This window comes from Anastrepha ludens, chromosome 2 (genome assembly GCF_028408465.1).
Source record: "Anastrepha ludens isolate Willacy chromosome 2, idAnaLude1.1, whole genome shotgun sequence".
Taxonomy (NCBI): Eukaryota; Metazoa; Arthropoda; class Insecta; order Diptera; family Tephritidae; genus Anastrepha; species Anastrepha ludens.
In genome coordinates this window covers 52,134,057-52,154,692 of record NC_071498.1, presented here as the reverse complement: position 1 = coordinate 52,154,692, position 20,636 = coordinate 52,134,057, and the positions used below count along the sequence as shown (strand labels likewise).

Genomic DNA, 20,636 nt, shown 5'->3' with positions numbered 1-20,636 from the left:
ACATTCAAATTTAAACACTCATACATGGAAAAACAAAAGCTTATATGATCTTCTAGCTGTAGAATAACTTTTATCAGAAAACAAAAAACAAAACAAAAAGAAACACGAATATTAAACGGTTTTAGATAAGCGACAAATGCATATCGAAGAAACTATTTGCTGGAACGATGTGGTAATGAAATGCGAATTTTAGAAACAAAATTGACGTACATTTTATGCCTGCTAATTTTGGCTGTGACTGTGACTGTTTTTCCCTTATCATTACACAATGGACCCTCCCCAGCCGTTACGCTCACAATGCATGCGTGGAGTGGGCTGACGTAGCGACATGATAAGCGCACGAAGGTCGTACGAAATGACAAGAGCGAAGTAATATATTTTACATTGGTTTTTATTTATTTTTTACCAAATTTTATACATCTTTTTTAACTAGTCAAGTTCAAAGCCAAGTGCTTTTGTCTGCCGTAACATTAGCGGCACTCGCGCTACCGTTAGTCGTTCCGACAATATCAACTTCGTCGGCACCTAGCTCGCTGGCGCTACATAGTTTGAAGACGGGATAGCGTGGCGCAAATTCTGCTTCCCCATAATCGTGCGCTTCATCCGCATTGATTTTTGCTGACTTCATATGCGCAGCCATCTCATAAGAGGGTGGCGCTGTTAGAAAAATTAATTAAAAAAAAAAAACAAGAAAACACGGATTTAAATTGAGATAGCTACCCAATTAACCAAACACTTACGTATGATATCATCCGTCATCCACGGACTGGGTGGCGTAAGCGGCATTATCGAGCTGTTCGCCATTACACCGCTGCTAGTCTGCACTACAGCTTGAAGTTCGTTCGTCTTTAACCCACTAGCTCCCACTGTATTCTTTTCAGCATCATCAGCACTCGCCACAGCCACCTCCTCACCTTCATCGGCTGTCCCGCCATTCATCAATGCGCGTTGCATGTAGCCAGCACTGCCAGTGGGAAAACTATCAATCGCCGTTGGCTGCTTCTGTATGACGCTCATCAGCGGCACATTACTCACTGTTACTGGTACGCAAATGACCTGATTTGCATGCCAGCCTTTTACTTTTATCTCCATCTGCACTTGATAGGCAATCTGTAGTAAGCGACACAGGTTGAAGCAGGTTGGCGGTGTTGCCGGTACAATGAGCGCATAGTCGAATTGCTTCTTACAATGGACTGGCACACCTTCACCTTTTATTTTTGTCAGAACGATTCGTTCGTTCTTGGTGGCTGTGTGCGGTGTTTGACTGTAATAGCAGATGAGCATTACCAGTTCCACTTTCGCCTCTTCGATCCTTATATTAGTTTCGTTTGATATGAGCACACCAACTGGTATCGTTTGGCCGGGCACATAGCCGCCTTGTGGTAGTGAAACGTGAATATCGAGTGGTTGAGTTTTACAAGGCCCACAGCAGAAGACTTTCTGAGCTTCGGATTGAGAAGGAACCTTAGCGATGTGAGAATAAGAGTGGTAGAATACATTTTTGAGTCACGTGGATATAAAAGTAGCACTAGTTTACATATGAAAAGAAATCTTATTCATTTACGCTATGACTTTGACGACAACTTTTAGCGGTACGGTGGAAGATGATGAGAAAGCTACAGAGATTGCAGTTACTACACGGATACCCTCTGAGCCCCTTCTGGCGGTGGGACAACATACAATCACGGAGGAATTCAGCAGCAAAGAGAAAAGCCTATACTGTCTTCGCACTCGGAGTCTAAGTCAGGCAAAGCCCTTTTTGGTTGGGGACAATTTCAAAAGGCTTGAACGCCTTTAACTACCTCCCAAAAAATAAAATGAGAAAGCTAACAATCAGGCTCATGAGACATTAACTAAACGAAGTTTTTTGCATAAGTTCAGGATATAGTGAAATCATTCTTATCGATTTTGGAGACATCACAGGACCTGTTTCATGATGCCATCTCGAGAAAGAGAGAAAACATCTCGGCTAAATTGGGCCGAGTGGAAATAGATACATATACTTCCACTACAACCAAATACTCTCTTAGATTTGAGAACAGAATTGGATTTGGATGAAGTATTATAAGTCGAAGAGGGCACAATGGACTTTCCGGTTGAAATGCTTACCTAGTCTCAATAACTAATCTACTTAACATCAAATAGAGGTAACTTTTGTTATAAATTTTGTTCCGCTGAGGATCCCCGAAGACTGCAACTTTGGAAATAGTTGGCATTTGGACATTGGTGTATGCTGCACCCCTTTGACGACCAAGAAATTTGTAATAAATTAAATTACGTCTACCCAAAGTTTCGTTCTGGAAACCTCTTTAAGACTTTGTTTCCCCGTGAGAGATGAAAAAATATGTTATTTGTTTGTATGGAATGCTTCGGATTCCCTATCTTCATGGAAAGATAAATGAAGCCTAGATGCAAGAATCTATTTAGTGACGTTTTATAATGCGATGTCGATACGATTCCAGACTTAGCGAGTATTTTTCAGAGGAAGACTCTGCCATCTGGGAGAGTTGCAAAATTTGTGTCGCTTCGAAACTATCTGAGATTGGTGTTGATGTCCCTTCGGACAGCCAATTAGAAATAAAGGTTATATGTGGTTATAAGTGATATCTCGCAATGTGAAGAAGAACAGGGATTACCTCAAAGGTCAACTAGTCAGTATACTGTTACCTTGTCAATGGGTGTTAGAGTTGCTAGCGTAATGATTGCTCAGCTAACGGAGAACGACTCTTCCCTTGATATTTCAGAGCTGGTAGAGGTTATTATGTATCTGAGTTTCTTTTTGGTCAGATGTTTCAACACTGACTAAATTTTTAATAATCGAATTAAACGGACCCTTATTCATGTGGTATTTGCAGGATTTTGCATTCTTTGTACTGCGCCAATCGATCTTTAATTATTCATTGGAATAAGCAGAAAGTATACACCTCAATTAAGCACAAATTTTTTCAGGTAAATGGGCTCAGTACACACGCAGTCCGGATGGGGCTGAATCAGAGCATCCTCTGCCGCAGCTGTAAGTCCCCACGGGTGAAAGGACTGGTAAAGGAACTTCTCTAAAATTACTCAGTTGTGTATGGGACTCTAATGAGGTTTTCCATTCATATCAAGCAACATTTTTTAGATACAGTCTTGTATGATGTATGCGTCAGTAGGTGTGTTTTGTACCTCTCATGAAATGTGAGTTCTTAGGATAAACTCATGTGATCTGATCACTCACCCGCAACAGAGGACTATCATAATTTAAGTCCATCACTTTCAATACCGTAAAACCCTTTGTAAATGTTTGATTGTATTTCCATGGTCGTATAAGTTCCACCTTTACCAAGTATCTTATGTGTCCGTAAATGCCTTCGAAAGATGAAGGGCAAGTATTGGGTAGGTGACAGGCGAAAGTGTAGGTGTGTGTGCCGGGTTCAATTAGTGATGATTGATCTGGAAAGGGAAACATTTTTATTTTTTCATGTAGACTAAATTTCAAATTTTTTATATCAAAACTTTAATTCAATTAAAATTTATAATTCTAAAAAAATGTTCACTCACTCTCATCTGATCCAAGCAGGAAAGTTTTGGATTTGATATACTCTTCATGACCCCTATAATAGACAGTATCCGTTTTTGTTGATGAACGTCCATTGTTATCGGTTGTTGTTCTACTCGTTGTCTCCTCCCAACGTGTGTCTGCAAATCCCCTGATTTTCAGTGCAATTCCTAAACAAAAAAATTAAATATCACAAAAAATCAAAGTCATTGATTTTCAGTGCAATTACTAAACAAAAACATTAAATATCTCAACAAAAAAATATTTTCCACTACGGTGTTTTTATAAAGTATCTCGGCAAATGGGCATACAAACTATTACATAACAACAATCCGTTTAGGAGTGAAAACAGAAGTTGTCAATCGTATGCATAAATAAGGCAAACCTGGCTAAATTCTAAACCGTTAATTTGGTTTTTATGCAATTGTATTACTTTCTTCCGAACTTCTGAACTTAAAATGATTTAACAAAACAGAAATATTATTGAAATTATTTTTTGTTTATTATAATTTCATGGCATTAATTTTTTCAATATGATATTCGGCATATGTCCGCCACGTCTACGAGCTACATGGTTCATTCGGTCAGTCTAATTTTTGACTGCTTTTTTCAATAAATCTGACCATATGGTGCCATGGCGGCTTTAATATTGCAATAACTCGATTGTTAGGCGTCTGGCAAGTTGGGTCATCTTTTTGGACCCAAACGTTGTTGGAACCAGTGCTCTATGACCTGTTGCGAACACATTTATTTTTACAAAGTAAATTTCCATAATTTCAAAGCGTGTTTGTGGCGTTGTTCTGGCCTTTCATGATTACTTTCGAAACCTTAGTCCACAGAAATATAAACACAGTTTCTCGTTTTCAGTTGTCAAACCATAGTTCCCGATATCGATAGTTCTCATGCAGCTAAAAAAGTACCCGATAAAAATTTTGGGAAGCGTTGAGAAATTAGTATGAAACCAATTCGTTTACTACCCAGGTCAAACCCCAAGGAATCCCTTATGAACTTGTGTCCGGCATAACCTTGAGTTTTATTTATGATATTTGTAAGAACTTCGACTTATTTCCTTAACAAAATGTATATCTTACCGTTATAAGTCTCAGAGATTTCTGAAAGAGTCTTTACACATTTTTATTATTATTTTATCTGCAGAATAAAATCGCCAAAACGAAAGCACTTAGTAGTAGATTTGTAAATACTTTGCGTCTGAAGATAAGGAAATAAGTTGGAATCACACATGTATATTACCTACTTATTTGTACCGCAGCTATGACTCACCGAAACTTAAGTGCAGAGCGACAAATATTTAGTTGTTATGATTAGTTTGCTATTAACAGATTTTTAGCTTCACTTTTTCAATTTGAACAAAATAATTTGGGTTAATTTTGTTTTAACTAATTCATTTCATTTTTTAATTTATTTTACTTCATCTCTTTTTTTTTATATTATTTAATTTAATTTTATCACGTTTCTTTAATTATTTGAATTTATCTAATATTATTTTATTTATTTCAAAGTTTCATTAAGTTTAATTTAATATTATTAATTAATTACTTTTATTTTATTTTATATATACATACATATCTTTTACATGATATTTGGCCGAACTGCTCCTCCTATTTGTAGGTTGCGTCCTGATATTTTTCCATAAATGGAGGGATCTACAGTTTTAAGCCGATTCCGAATGGCAGATGGCTTTTCATGAGGAGCTTTTTCAAGGCCGAAATACATTCGGAAGTTTGTCATTGCTTTGAGTGACGCAACCGCTTAGAAAAAACTTTTGTTATCATATTGCTGCTTCATGCCAATAGTGAATCGATTTTGAGCCGAAAAACAAAATTGCCGATAAATCTTGAAAAAAAATACGTGTCTCATTATTTTGACCAGAGAGCGACATATTTGAGATATATCGAAATCGAAGAACATGTCCCGAATAGCCCGGTTGAATTGAAATGGAAAGCATCATATATTTTTTTGTTATATTATTATTATTTTAAGGAAAATAGAATAAAGTTAAGCCATGGAAATTTTATTTTATTTTTCTATCTTCTTTTGTTTTAATTCAATTAGTTTAGTTTACTCCTTTGCCAATTGACATATTTAATTCAATTCCATTCTAATTTTTCTTTCTAATTTTTATTAATTTCGTTTTTTTTTATAATTAAAAATTTTTTATATTATATTTTATTTCATTTTACTTAATTCTGTTTAATTTCATTTCATTTAATTAAATTAAATTTAGTTTAATTAAGGTTTATTTCGTTTTTTAATTTTTTATTTTATTAGGTGTGCAACTAAGTTCTCGCTGTTTTTTTTTTTTTGATGAAAATACAACTTTATTCTGAAAAAATGCTTACAAGTGAATCATTGAAAGTATTATCTATCGCTGGCCACTACTTTCCCATCTTTCTGGTAGATCTCGTATGCAGTCGGGGTAAAACTGTTCATCTTTTGAGGCTATCCACGGATCGAGCCATTTTTTGAGTTCTTCATATGAATGGAACTGGTGGTCAGCTAGACCATGTGCCATCGATCGGAACAGGTGATAATTGGACGGCGCAATATCTCGAGAATATAGCGGGTGTTTCAGTGTTTCCAGGTAGGTTTTAACGGGTTTCGCAACGTGAGGTCGTGCGTTGTCATGCTGTTGAATCACTTTTTCATGCCTCTCCACGTATGCCGCCGCTTCTCGCGCAGTGTTCGGCTCAATCGCATCCATTGAAGTCGATACCGAACCCCAGAGATGGTTTCGCTTGGTTTTAATAGTTCATAATAAATAACACCAATTTGGTCCCACCAAATACATAGTACAGGGTGGCTGATGAATTTTGCTACATTAAGAAACTCAAATAACTTTTTTTTAGTGTATGGAATTCATTTATTTTTTTTTTCAAGTTGAAGGTCATTAAATTTTATTAAATGTAGCTTAACTAGTTTTAAAAATAATTGAATTTAAATGCCCCCCATGCTCGTTGACACAAGTGCGGCATCTTAGTAAAAAGTTGTTCATTGCTGCTTTGAGAGTTGCGACAGGAATAGGCGCAATTGTTGCCCGAATGGATTGTTTTAGTTCATCCAAATTTGTTGGCTTTGTTTTATAAACTTCTTGTTTACATAAATCCCACAAGAAAAAGTCAGGTGCAGTAAGGTCAGGCGACCTGGGGGGCCAACGAAATTCGGAGTTTCTTGAAATCAGTTTATTGGGAAATTTTCATCGCAACTCTGTCATAACAGTCTGGGCTATGTGAGACGTTGCCCCATCTTGTTGAAACCACACAGAGTTGAAAGGAATTCTCTTTCGGCGTAGTTCTGGATAGAAAAATTCTTTCAGCATTTTCAAATAACGGTCACCAGTAACCGTAACGGTGTGACCATTTTCTTCAAAAAAATAAGGCCCGACAATACAGCGTGAAGAAACCGCACACCACACTGTCACGCGAAGAGGATGCAATTCCGTCTCGTGGAGTATCTGTGGGTTAGAAGTACTCCATATTCGACAATTTTGTTTGTTCACATTGCCGTTTAAATCGAAATGGGCCTCATCAGACATGAAAAGGCAGTTTAACATGTTTTGGTCTTCTTCCACCATTTGCAGGATCTTCTGGCAAAATTCCAAGCGAATCGGCAAGTCTGCTGCATTCAGTTTGTTAACCATTTGAATTTTGTAGGGAAATAAGTCTAAATCTTTGTGCATTATTGTTTGCAAAGACTGTCGGCTGACACCAAGTTGAGCAGATAAGCTTCTTGTTGAAACCCTTGGATTGCTTTGTATAGCTGCAGCTACGGCAGCGATCGTTTCCTCCGTCCGAACTGGTGGGCTTCGATGATAAGGCCTTCTTGCGACTGTTCCTGCTCGGGAGAGCATCTGGTCCATCTGCTCGGGGGATCGCCGCCAAACATCCGCCTGTACTCTCTCTGTACCAAAACTACGGACTCCAGTGCGTGATAGCGGCGGACTATCCAAATTCTTGTTTGCGTGTCCCTGTTATCCATTTTAATAAATTTTAAAGATCAATCTGCAAATTAAAACAAAAATGGAACAGATAACTTAAAAGAAAAAAAGGTAATTCAATTTTTTTTTGGTAGCGGCTTTCATCAGCCACCCTGTATATCCTTCGCGGCGTGAATATTTGGCAGAGGCGACGACGGAGAAGCATGACCGAGCAGTTTCCATGACTTTCTTTTCTTTGGACTACTATAAAGAATCCATTTTTCATCATCCGACCCGATGCGCTATTTTGCCGCTGGAGCAGTTGTTCACGGGCGAAAAAACGACTTTCAACATCCTTAAGTTTTAACTCATTAGGAACCCAAGTCCCCTGTTTCTGAATCATTCCCATAGCATGCAATCGTTTGAAAATGGATTGGCGGGTAACTCCTAATATTGAATCAAGGTCTTATTGCGTTTGACACGGATCATCATTGAGCAATGCCTCCAATTCAGCGTCTGCGAAGGTTTTTGGCCTTCCTTCACGCGGATGGTCGTCAACATTAACATCACCGTCTTTGAAGCGACGCAACCAATCTCGGCACGCTGTTTCACTTAAAGCAGCATATCCATAAACTTTTTGTAGCTCTCGATGCGCTTCAGCCGCCGTTTTTTGCGAATGAAAGAGGAAAATCAACACTTCCCGCAAATGACGATTATTCGGCACAAAATCAGAAATTTTCACAAAACCAAAAGTATATGATACCAAAGCGAGATCACTAATGTGTCGATCAGTTTGTTTACCATATGTCTAGGTTTATGACGTTTAGGTTATGTTAGAATCGACCAGCACACACTGCCGGCGCCATCTATTGACAAACAGCGGGAACTTAGTTGCGCACCTAATATATTTGTTTTTTAATTTTTTTATATTTTATTATATAATTTAATTTTTTATATTTTAATTTATCTGGGTTCAAAATGCCTCCACACTTACAGTGACCGTCGTCTACTGCCTCATGTGGTGTGGCCACTAAAACAGTCCCTCCTCCTCTCCTTCCCGGAACTACTTTCAGAACTACTTCGGGAGGGCTCAGAACGATGTCCATGAAATGGACCAATTCTATTCACACATGTCTGGGTCCACCATATTTGTAGCCAGCTTATGGTATACGCTCGTCTTCTTATGTTTCTGTCTGTGAGACTACGCAATGTCATAATGTGTCGAGGTCTATATCTCGTTCAAGCATCACAGCATTGCCTTGCGGCCGAAGCGATTTGGTTTGGCCGTTGTTTTGTACATGTGGCCGGACAGACCATACGATCGTTTACGCTTGGGATTGGAGAAATACACCCATTTTTCATCACCCGTAACGATTCGATGCAAAAAAGACTTACTTTTGATCTAGGAGAGCAGCATTGCACAAGTGGTTTTTCGATGTCCACAAATCGTAGTTTGAAGGCACGAAATTCGACATTTTTAAGAGCGACAAAAATGCATTGTTGTTTGAAACGTAACAAACAATGAACTGAATATTGTTGACAGATGACACACGAAAAAAACAAGACATTTGGGAAGGTTTAAAAATACTCCTAACGACATCTATGGACTAATAGTTGAAAGTCTCATTTCATAGGTATATACCTCCGGAAGTATCCGTGGACCGAGAAGAACTTAGTCATGAATTCGCCCACTTCCCCGAAGTTCCTTTGAACCCATTTACTTATTGTAGGAATGAGCTTCGCCGTGTGTCAACCACACGATTCAGTGTCCCATCGCGTTGGCATATCCGTTCCGCGGCATTAGTGGTGGCGTGCTCTTTCCCATGCATCCACTCATTTTCGGGAAATGAGGTTGACGGGTATCTCCTCTCGGGTATCGCTTGGTATCTGGGCACAGATCGTAAGCCTGCAATCTAGTTGAATTCCCATGTATTTCACCCCTTTTTGAGTCACTAGGGATATGTGGCCCAGTTGCGTTTTGATCTCGAGCGGCATGTGATATCGTGTGACCACTTGTGTATTCTCACTCCATTTCAATTTTTTATATTCAATTTATTATTTGTAATTCATTTTATTTTGTTTAAATTATTTAGTTTAAATTCCTCCCATTCCATTAAAATAACACTGTGGAACAAATTCAGGTTAGCAAAAATTAGGTCCATTCTGAGAGTGGCGGGTGAAAATAGAGGCGAAATTAGGAGACCCGTATCGCGCCGTTTTTTTATGTTAGTTCGAATTTTTTTTTAATCGGCCTTCGAAGTTTGCAGTCAAATGCCGATTTTCAGTATATTGTTTCATAAGTACCACAAAAATTTTCGAAAAAACCTGAATTTGTTCCACAGTGTAATCATACCTATTAATACCATATCATTTTTAATTTACTTTTAAACCTTTTTTATTTTCTTATGTGACTTTTATTGTACTATTTTTCTCATTTAGTTTTTTGTTTTTTTATTGCGTTTGGCTTTCTTTAATTTAGTTTCATTCCATTTAATTGTTTTTTAACTTACTTTATTTTGTTTTATTTTTGTGTTTATTTAATTTTAATTTATTTCGTTACTTTTTTATTTCATTCAGAGTTTAGTTAAATTATTTTAATTTTATTTTTTTATTTAGTTCTAATTTAATCTCATTTCACTTAAAATAACTAAATTATTTTATTATTAAATTTTGTTTAATTATATTTTATTTTATTTTTAAATTCCATTTCACTTTATTTAGTTTTCATTAATTAGTAATTTTATTTAATTCAGAGTTAAATTAAATTTCATTCATTTCATAGTCTTATTGAATTTAATGTAATATAATTTCATTGTATTTTATTATTACATATGTTAAGTACGTTTTTATTTTACTTTAGTTTATATAGTTAAATTTAGTCCCATTCCATTTATTTTACTTCTATTCAATTTAACTCAATTATATTTTATATTATTATGTTTATTTTTAATTCGTTTTATTTTTTTTTTTTTGACGTCCCTATTATTTTTCTTAGATTTTCTTAATTTTACTTGACTTTATTTTATTTTAATTTCTTCCATTCAATTTGATTTAATATAAGGTAATTCACTTTATTTTAATTTTGTTGACTTTTTTATTTTATATTTAATTTTTATTTGTTTTATTTATTTTAACACCTTATATCATTTTATTTTAGTTTTTATTAATTTTATTTTACCTTATTTCCTTTTACTGTATTTAACTAAATCTATTAAAATTTTATTTAAATGCGGCTTTCTTCGTTTTACTCACCTTTTACCTGCTTCGGCTTATCAGCATTCAGTGTAACTCTCCCCGTTATAACTTGGCCGGCATAGTAGGTGCCAAATGGATTATTGTCAAATTCAATTATACAGGTTACAACCATTTCGTAGGGAATTATAGTACGTACATATGTATTTGTATTTGTATGTGTCTATCCAAAACGAACTCAGTTGCATTAAGCGCTTTAAAAATATGAACGCGCTACCCCGTTGCTTTGCGATGTACTAACTGCTTCTCTGCTAATTGCAAATTTACCATCAATTTAACGTTTTTTACAAAATAAATATTTCGCCGTTGTCAATATCGTTCGGTTCGTAAACATTTGCTTGCTCACCTGACAGCAAACTTGAAAAATGTATTGTATTTATGGTCATGTATTGGTGGGCTCTTATCAGTTCATTGATAAATTTGACACACTCAATATCACAGAAATACCAATAATACTGCACTACAAGTTAGGAACGCTTGAGCATTGAAATATATGAGTATATATCATATGTGCATATGTATGCATATTTTTTATTTCTTATTTCTCATATATTACCGCTGCCACAACCGACCCTGCAAGCCGTATCAGCTGTTAGCCTGAGTCACATGGATTCTAACTTTATTTCAGAAATTGATACTAAAAAAATACTTAAAGTTCTCTCTAATATACGAGTATATTTAGCGCCACCTCTCGATTGGCAACGACCAACTCTTTTATGCATGTATTTGTTTCTACCATCAAAGCATTTGTGATAAAAAACGTCAGGTTCGAACTTGTTAAAGTTGTACGCGCTATAGTAAATATTATATTGGTTATTAAGGTGACATCATTCACCCAGCTGAATTTTTCACCGTAGGTATGGCTTATGTCAAAATGATATGCTTTGTTTGTATGTATTGGTATGTTTACATTCGTATGTTTACATTTGCTTGCTGATTTTGACGTGATGGTTGCACCAAACGCAACAACAAATACATGTAGGATTTTACTTATATGTGTTTGCTGTCACCTGTAATAAATCCGCCTTGATTGGTTATTTTGGGTAGCTGTCATTGCCACATATATTATTATATATTTGAAGGTGACTACGATTCGACAAGTGGGAATTGACAGTTAGAAAAAGTTGTTTTTTTTTAATAGAGGAAATTAGTGGCAAATATGGGGATGTATTTCTGCTATGAAAAAGTTTCTCGTAAAAACCCATCTGTTGTTTGAAAATGGCATAAAACTGTGAGGCCTTGACTTACAAGGCAACACCAAGAATCCCAACATAAATTGGGGAGTAGCTCGGCCAGAACCTCTAATCAAAGATGTTTGCGTTAATATTTTTCGTTATGGATAGTGCGAACGGCAAATTAAGGGGAAATCGGCAAGGCCCTCGACCGACTCGGCGAGGTATGGCCCGGAGCGAATCTCCAACTCATCAAAAAGAGTGAAATTCCCAACAAACCCCGCGGCAGAGCAAGAATACCTGTAGAGCCATCCGATCCGGAAACCATCCTGGAGCTACTGAAGATCGGAAACCCGAACCTACCCACCGAAAACTGGAGGGTAGTTAAGGTGGAAGAGCCTTCAGGAAACTCCAGACATGTCACGCTGCTCCTGGACCAGGAAAGCGTTCAAGCACTGGACGACCGCAAGGGGATTGTGGCATTCGGGTTCACTACCACTACCATTTGGACCTATCAGCCGAAAAATCTCCTCGCACCCAGCGAAGAGAGTACGGCGGCCCCCGAGATGGATGTCGATAAGCCTCTCTCACAAGATTCGACGATTGAGTCCGACTCGGAATCAAACAGCGAACTTGTGGGAAACTTATTTAACATTCAACTCGGGGACGAGGATAGTCTTTTAGATAGCGGTGATGACGCGAACGCCACAGTCATCGAATGTCCGTCTAAAAGTGCTGCAGATTAATCTGCACCACTCTAAGGCTGCCTCGGCAGCCCTCATTCTTCGTCTCTCTGACCTCAGAGAAGACATCATTCTCATCCAAGAACCTTGGATATCAAACAACAAGATATGCGGCCTGAAAGATAGGCACTACACCTTGTTTCAAGGTGAGGCTAACGTTAGATCGCGCTCTTGTATTCTCATTCGAAAACATATTAATGCTTTTCTTCTTCCCTTTAGCAATGCTGACACCACTGCCATAGAGGTTGAAGCTGTCCACGGCCCGATTTGGATTGTGTCGGCTTACATGCCTTACGACGCAGCGGAGGCGCCTCCTCCTGAAGCAGTGAGAAGGCTCGTCAATACGGCGCATCTGATCCAGAAACGCGTCATTATTGGAGCAGACGCTAATGCACATAATACTGTTTGGGGCAGTACAAACAACAACACACGAGGTGAGCAACTTTTTGATTATATTCTAGCGAATAAGCTTGATATATGTAATAGAGGTGATGTCCCTACGTTTCTTAACTCGTCTAGAAGAGAGGTACTCGATATTACTCTTGCTAGCGAATCATGTACACAACTGGTGCAGGACTGGAGCGTTGATAAACAGCACTCTTTTTCCGACCACCAATATATAACATTCACTTTAAAAGCCGAAACGGCAAAACCCATGAAGTACCTTAACAAAAAGCGTATGAATTGGATCAAATATAAAGAACATCTTGCCAATGGACTTCCTGATATCAGGCAGTTTGAAATGGCAAATAAAAACGATATCGAAAACGCTGTCAACATGATAACGAAGACGTGTCAAAGCGCAGCACGACAATCTTGTCCCCTGACAAAAACAGGAGGTAAGCATAAACCTTTTTGGTGGACTCCAGAAATCTCAGAACTTCGCAATCGAACTCGGAAACTCTTTAACCAATCTAAAATAACAGACGAATGGGAAGAATATCGACAATGTCTCAAAGACTTTAAGAAAGCTGTCAGAAGTGCAAAACGCACATCCTGGCGATCATACACTCAAGAATTAGAAAACACCTCAGAAGTAAGCAGACTACGCAAGATTCTTGCTTCAAACCCAGTCTCTCCCAGTTTTATCATGACTCAAGATGGAACTTGGACTACTTCAACTGACCACACTCTTAGAATACTTCTAGAATCTCACTTTCCAGGCTGTGTTGCCAACTTACCTGCACTTCCCAGCACTTTTCAGAGTAATTATGGGAATAGATCAGATCTAATCAGCTCTAATAGCATCTCTACAGCAATACTAAGCTTTAAAAAATTTAAATCACCAGGTCCTGACAACATCATTCCAGCAGAACTTCAAGAAGGACTAGAAATTCTACTGCCTTGGTTAACCAGGATCTTTAACAAGTGTTTAAATCTGTCTTATCTTCCGACAATTTGGAAGAAATCGAAGGTAGTATTCATTCCGAAAACGGGGAAGCCTTCACACTGTAAACCAAACGACTTCAGGCCCATTAGCCTAACCTCTTTTTGCTTAAAGGCTTTTGAAAAAGTCTTAGATGAGCAAATCAAAACCCAACTTGATACTAAGTTGATCTCAGAGGCACAACATGCCTACACTAAAGGGAAATCGACTGAAACGGCACTTCATTCACTGGTGCAAACAGTGGAAACTTCCCTTCACAATAAGGAGTACTCTCTTGTCGCATTTATGGACATAGAAGGTGCTTTTAATAATATTGAACCCAACGCTATTTTGTCTGAAATTGCCAAATTGGGTATTAATTACTCCATCCGTAAGATGATCGAACAAATGCTCCAAAGTAGAATAATCACTTCAGAGCTTGGGTTAAGCCGCATGAGAATGTACGCCGTCAAAGGCACTCCTCAAGGCGGAGTACTTTCACCCCTTCTCTGGAATCTCGCTGTAAACAGTTTGCTCCGAAATCTCGAAAAAGCAGGCTGCAAGGTTGTAGCCTATGCAGATGATATTGCTCTCTGCGTGTCAGGCAAACACCTGAATACTCTTACTGAGCTCATGCAACGCTCAATCAATATTCTGTCAAAATGGTGCACCGAGTGCGGACTAAATGCGAATCCAGCAAAGACAGATCTTGTTCTCTTCAATAGGAAACAACAATCTCCTCCACTGCAAACAATAACCTTAAAAGGGGAATCATTACTCCTATCTGATTCAGCTAAATATCTAGGAGTTATTCTAGATAGGAAGTTGAGTTGGAAATTGAACATCGAAAACAGATGCAAAAAAGCTTTCATAGCTCTTTATACTTGCAAGAAAGCTATAGGCAAAACCTGGGGTTTTTCACCTCGGATCATTTATTGGATATATACCTCGATCATCAAACCGATACTCTTCTACGGTGTGGTTGTATGGTGGACAGCACTCGAAAAACGGTGTAGAGTAGCCACAATTGATCGAGTTCAAAGAACAGCCTGCCTCCTGATAACAGGATGCTTAAGTACAACACCTACTAAGGCTCTAAATACGTTGCTTCACTTGTTCCCTATCGATCTGGCTGGCAAAGCGATTGCAGCGAAAGCAGCGACACGCATGAATGCTATATCGAAATGGAATAAGTATCTTGGCCATTCGGCCATACTGAACAGGAACACTGTTATCTCTTCTGACACAGACTATCATGTAAGTCTTCCATCACCACCCTTGCTATTCTCCTGTTCACTCCCAACTAGGGAAGAATGGAAGACAAATCTAACCGAAATCAATGGCCCTCTGACTATATATACAGATGGTTCAAAACAAGACGGCAAAGTGGGATTTGGAATCTTTTCCAATTCCCCTCACATCAATCTATCATTTAGATTACCCGACTACTGTAGCGTATTCCAAGCGGAAGTATGCGCTATCTGGTATGCTGCGAAAACTCTCTTAGAAAATAGAATATCACTAGAGGATATCCGCTTTTTCACCGACAGTCAAGCGGCCGTTCGAGCACTCAGCTCCTCTTATACCCACTCAGATGTGGTTCGATCCTGTCTCTTATCTCTTAACGAGATAAGTGTTCAGAATTCTGTCCAAGTTATCTGGATACCGGGTCACAGTGGATTCGAAGGTAACTGCAAAGCTGATGAGCTCGCAAGAGCCGGAGCTGCGCAATCAAATGTTAGTAACTTACCCACAATCCACATTCCGCTCTCAACATGTAAATTGCTCATTGATCGAGAATTTCACATCATTGCTGATCGGAGGTGGAGAGTGGAAACTACTTGCGTTACGACCAGACAAATCTGGCCATCCTACAATCTGAAACAGACGAAAACCCTTATAAGTCTTTCGAAACACGAACTAAGGCATATAATATCTCTTATCACCGGCCACTGCCTGTTGGGCACTCACGCACGTCGGCTCGGGGTTCCTCAGAACGACCTGTGCAGATACTGCGAGGACGAAGATGAAGAAGTATCGAGTAGACATTTGCTGTGCAGTTGTCCCGGTCTAACCAGAAGTCGCCTCGCTCTTCTTGGCTCTCCAACAATTGACAATCTTTCAGTACTCTCGAGCCTGAAAATCGAATCTCTCATCAAATTCTCGAAACGAATTAATATCTTTGACCAAAATCCACAATAAAAATCTCGGTTAGGTGGGGAAATCATGTAACATAATGAGCTCTAGGGCAACACAACGGACCCAACTTGCGGTCTATGTGGCACTCCGATGCGGGGTCACCCTTAAACCAACCAACCAACCAAGGGGAAATCGTTCGATCAGAAAAATAAGTGTCCCTTATCAAGCTTGCGGGGATAACTCCTTATCATTGACTCCACTTAAAAAACGATAACAAAATTACAACTTTTTGATTTTTTTATAATTTTTCGGTGAGCGGAAGTTATGAAAAATAGCGCTTTTTGCCTTCAATAAAAAAACTAAGACGCATCTAGTAAGTGTCGAAGCTTACGGTTAGTCTAATAATATGTCGGGAATGATTTAAAGTTAGAAATTTGTTGGAATGCACATTGAAGATCAGGATCAGGTGCAACAAGAACTGTTAGACTTATTGGAATTGACTCCGCAATCATATGCATGCAGCTTTGAGCAGTTAGTAAAACCAACTCGATGTGGTATGCCATGAGCTGTTGAAATCTGCTAAAGCTAACACATAAGCTCGCTGTCGAGCTCAATCACAGTAAGGTATAAGAATTTTAGTGCATTGTTGAATTTTTGTGTTTCAATTAGCTTTGATTGTTTAACAACGAAAAATCAACTGCCGGTTCAGGTCTGCTAGTTCTTGGTACATTTTTCGATCTAATTTTCAATGTGTTCATTGAAGAGAATATGGGTGCAGAAAATGAAATTGCTATTGGTTTATGGGAGGGTGAGGAAAATGAAACCATAGAAGTTGTGAATTGTTCAAAAATAAAGCTGACCAAAATATTTTTACTGAGAAATTTGCATCAAAGAGCATCCGGTCTAAAAATTTCTCGTCCTCAAAAACAAACGAGCACATCGGACATTTCTTGCACAAAATAAAACCGCAAAGCCTGAAAATTTTAGTGTGGAGTTCTAGCTTTGATTCTGTTATTATGTTTTTTCTTTACATGCATACAATTTGTTATAAATGAAAGAATAAATCTTAAAAAATTTTCCCTTCTCCGAACGATGATTCGTTATACTGGAACACCACTATATTGCATTTGAGCCGAGTATTAAGATGAAATACCTCAAATACGAGGAGAGAGACGAAAGCGCCCGGACACATGCTGCTCATGTCGTTACAAAACAAGGAGAATTGACTACTATAGGTGACGCCTTCCTAAAGCAGTTACTTTGATTTTCGCGAGTTTGGCAAGCCTGACGTTAGGACCCTTTTCAATGTAAAACAAACGAACAAAAGGAGGAGAAATTATGGTACATGTTTGTGAAAATTTAGTGATTTTGCCTACTCTTCCACTTCACAAACAAGTAATTCCCCATCGTTTGTGTGCTAATTCTATTCTTGTCTTATGACACAGTGAATTCGGAAGGCCGCGAGCACTGAAATACTAACAAAGAGGCCTAAAATTAATTTTTTTTTGTTTTTGAAAATTTTTTACTGAATAAAATAAATGATTTTGAGCGAAGAAAATCTTCGTTTTGATCTCTATGCGTTTCATTATTTGTTTGTTTGTATACTGCAGTTGTCAAATTCACAAGTGTTAAATAGGATTGACGTACGACGCCATTTACAACAATTATAAATCTTCCGACAAAGTGATTCATTTTGCGCCACCTTGTATTATCCCACTCGCCACTTGCCCCTGTCCATATTCTTTCCGCTTTTTATCTGTGCCGATCAAAGACGAATAATTTGGTTGAATAAGACCTGATCTTACGAAGCGGCTAAAAATTGGGTCGACTCGTGAAACGCCATAAAATGTTGAGTAAATTTCGGTACAAAATCTGTATACTACTATAGGAAAAATTGCAGCTTTCTATTTGTGTACCCAATAATATTGTAATATTAACAAATTCGATTAAACCTAACTTTTATCTTATCGAAAGGTAATTGGCAGGACAGCAAAATTTTCAGTGCTTAAATTTCAAGAATTGTTAAAGTTCTATAAAACGATGACTTTACGGAAAGAGAAAGCAATATATAAGTATATACATATACACATATACATATGTAGATAAAGACTTTGAATGTGAAAGGGAATATTTTTATCAATGCATATTCTATTACCTGTATATCCATAGCACGTTCATAGATTTGTGGAAATTTACGTACTATAATTTTTAAAAGTGACATTCCTTCAAATAAATACGCCGATTCCCAGAATTCCAGAAATTATCATGCTTCAAAGTGACTTAAACATACTTGAATGTTTACTTATTATTTAAAAAGATTGTATTTTTATTAGACAGATTAGAGTGATAAAATGCATGCGTGAAAATTATACAGTCGAGATATTCATAAATCACATAAAAAAAATTAAATAAAAATTGATTTAATATTGGTTTTTATACATTTGATGTTATAACGATTTTCGTCCGACCAATACTTTTCGCATCCACTTTTTCTTGCCCAAAAGTCTTACTTTGGACTGAGTAGGCAACTGAGTAATAAAGTCGTCTACCGAAGAACAAAACTAATAATTCATAAATCTCCAATCTTCCCCATCCTATTCATGGCACAGAAGTTGGAACGATTCCAACTTTCGATAAGATGTTCCTTGGATTATTCGAGAGAAAGATTCTGCAGAGAATTTGTTGGCCCTTGCATGTTAGCGACGGTGAGTATCGCAGGCGAAAGAGCAGCAAGTTTTATGAGCTATACAGCGGCATAATGCAACTAGTAAAGATCAAGCGGCTCCGCTACCTACAAAAAAACGACTGACGCGCTTTGTTAAGCCCGATATGGTTTTTGTGAACTATATTTTCATATTTTTATGAAGAAAGTATTAAAATTAAATATATTGCTATAGTTATTTAATGCAGTTTACGTCCAGGCACATATTCTGTACGAAATCGACTCTACATGTTCACTTCAGTGGGCGCAATAGAATCTCTTGAATCACATATCTGTGTTTTTGGTGCCGAATGATGCATATTCTGGTTGCTGCTCAAACCATTAAAGCAAACATTTTTTTCGTCGATGAAAATGAGTTTTCAATGAAGCTCAGGACTTTCTTCAAATTTTCGTGGTGCGACGTGTGGAGTAATTTCGACGCTTACAAAATTCCAAACGACCAAAAAACTTCACTTTTTGAGCCAGTCATATTTTGTACTAGCGTAAGACTTTACGCAAATTTCTCATAATGTGAGCAGAGCGATTCCTAATTCCGGTGAATACTGTGTAATCGACTACATTTATGGCCGCAATATTTTCGGTACTTCGGTATATTAAATCAAATTTATTTAATATACATATAGATAGTAGGTACTGCTTATCTGGTGTATAATTATATGTATATATATAAAGGGTGATTTCTTAACAGTTATAGGAAAGTTTTTCAAAAAAACACACGTAAAATTCAGAAAAATGCATGATATTTTTATTTAAATTGATAGTACAGTCCATATAATTTAATGTTTGAAGATTATTTCATGCAAATGTTTACCGCGACTGCGCTTCAAATGGTCCATCCGCTTAGTCAAATTTTGGCATACTCTTTCCAATGTTTCGGCCGGTATCTCACATATAAATGGTTTACTGTTGTCTTCCAATGCGTTAATTGAAGCAGGCTTGTCTGAATAGACATGAGCTTTAACATAGCCCCACAAATAATAATCTCAAGGCGTTATATCGCACGATCTGGGTGACCAATTGACAAGTCTCGAACGTGAAATAAAATGTTCACCGAACTCGCCTCTCAACAAGTCCATTGTTACGCGTGCTGTGCGGCATTTTGGGCAAAAAAAATTTGGATATCATTTCACGGTACCGCTCACCATTCACAGTTACGTTACGATTCGCAGCATCTTTGAAGAAGTACGGTCCAATAATACCTCCAGCCCATAAACCGCACCAAACTGTGACCTTTTCTGGATACATTGGTAGCTCTTGCAATTCTTCTGGCTGATCTTCACTCCAAAATCAACAATTCTTCTTATTTACGTACCCATTGTTCCAAAAATGAGCTTCGTCGCTGAACACAATTTTTCGGTAAAAATGTGGTAACTATATTTTTCGTCATTTTGACAAGTTTGAGGTCAGGTCCCTTTCCAATACAAAACAAATGAACCAAACAAAAAAAGGAAGATAAATTACAGTTTTGTGATAATTCAGTGAATGTCTTGGTAATATTGTGATTTGTGAGATTTAAACTAAACAAACTAATGCAAACGAGGTGCCATTTGTTCAATTGTGAAAGCACAAATTAATACAAAACTTCCAAATAATTGTTTGAGTGTGGCTATTTCCACTGCTTTCGCCTACTCTTCATCTTCACAAACAAGTCCTTCCACTTCCCTTCATTTGATATAGCGAATTCGGAAGGCGCAGCCATGTACTCTATAGTCATGGTCATAGTATAACTACCAATGGTAAGTGCCACAGCCATATGATTACTATCTTCTT

The 20,636-nt window shown here is 37.6% G+C and overlaps 1 protein-coding gene across 1 annotated transcript; it reads right to left on the bottom strand.

Annotated features, from left to right (window-relative positions):
- Positions 1-389: 389 nt before the first annotated feature.
- On the bottom strand, positions 390-10,962 carry LOC128857650 (arrestin domain-containing protein 17-like). Its single transcript, XM_054093401.1, has 5 exons — positions 10,725-10,962; positions 3,541-3,708; positions 3,218-3,432; positions 741-1,464; positions 390-657 (listed from the first exon to the last, which is right to left on the bottom strand). Exons 1-5 carry the CDS (start codon positions 10,837-10,839, stop codon positions 440-442), a joined length of 1,440 nt encoding a protein of 479 aa, XP_053949376.1. The 5' UTR covers positions 10,840-10,962; the 3' UTR covers positions 390-439.
- Between the last annotated feature and the right edge of the window lie 9,674 nt (positions 10,963-20,636).

Coding starts and splice junctions, on each gene's coding strand:
- LOC128857650 (XM_054093401.1), bottom strand. CDS start 10,839: ATGGTTGTAACCTGTATAATTGAATTTGACAATAATCCATTTGGCACC. Junction 3,433..3,540: donor CCTGCTTGGATCAGATGAGA/GTGAGTGAACAT, acceptor TTCCCTTTCCAG/ATCAATCATCACTAATTGAA. Junction 658..740: donor GATGACGGATGATATCATAC/GTAAGTGTTTGG, acceptor TTTTTCTAACAG/CGCCACCCTCTTATGAGATG.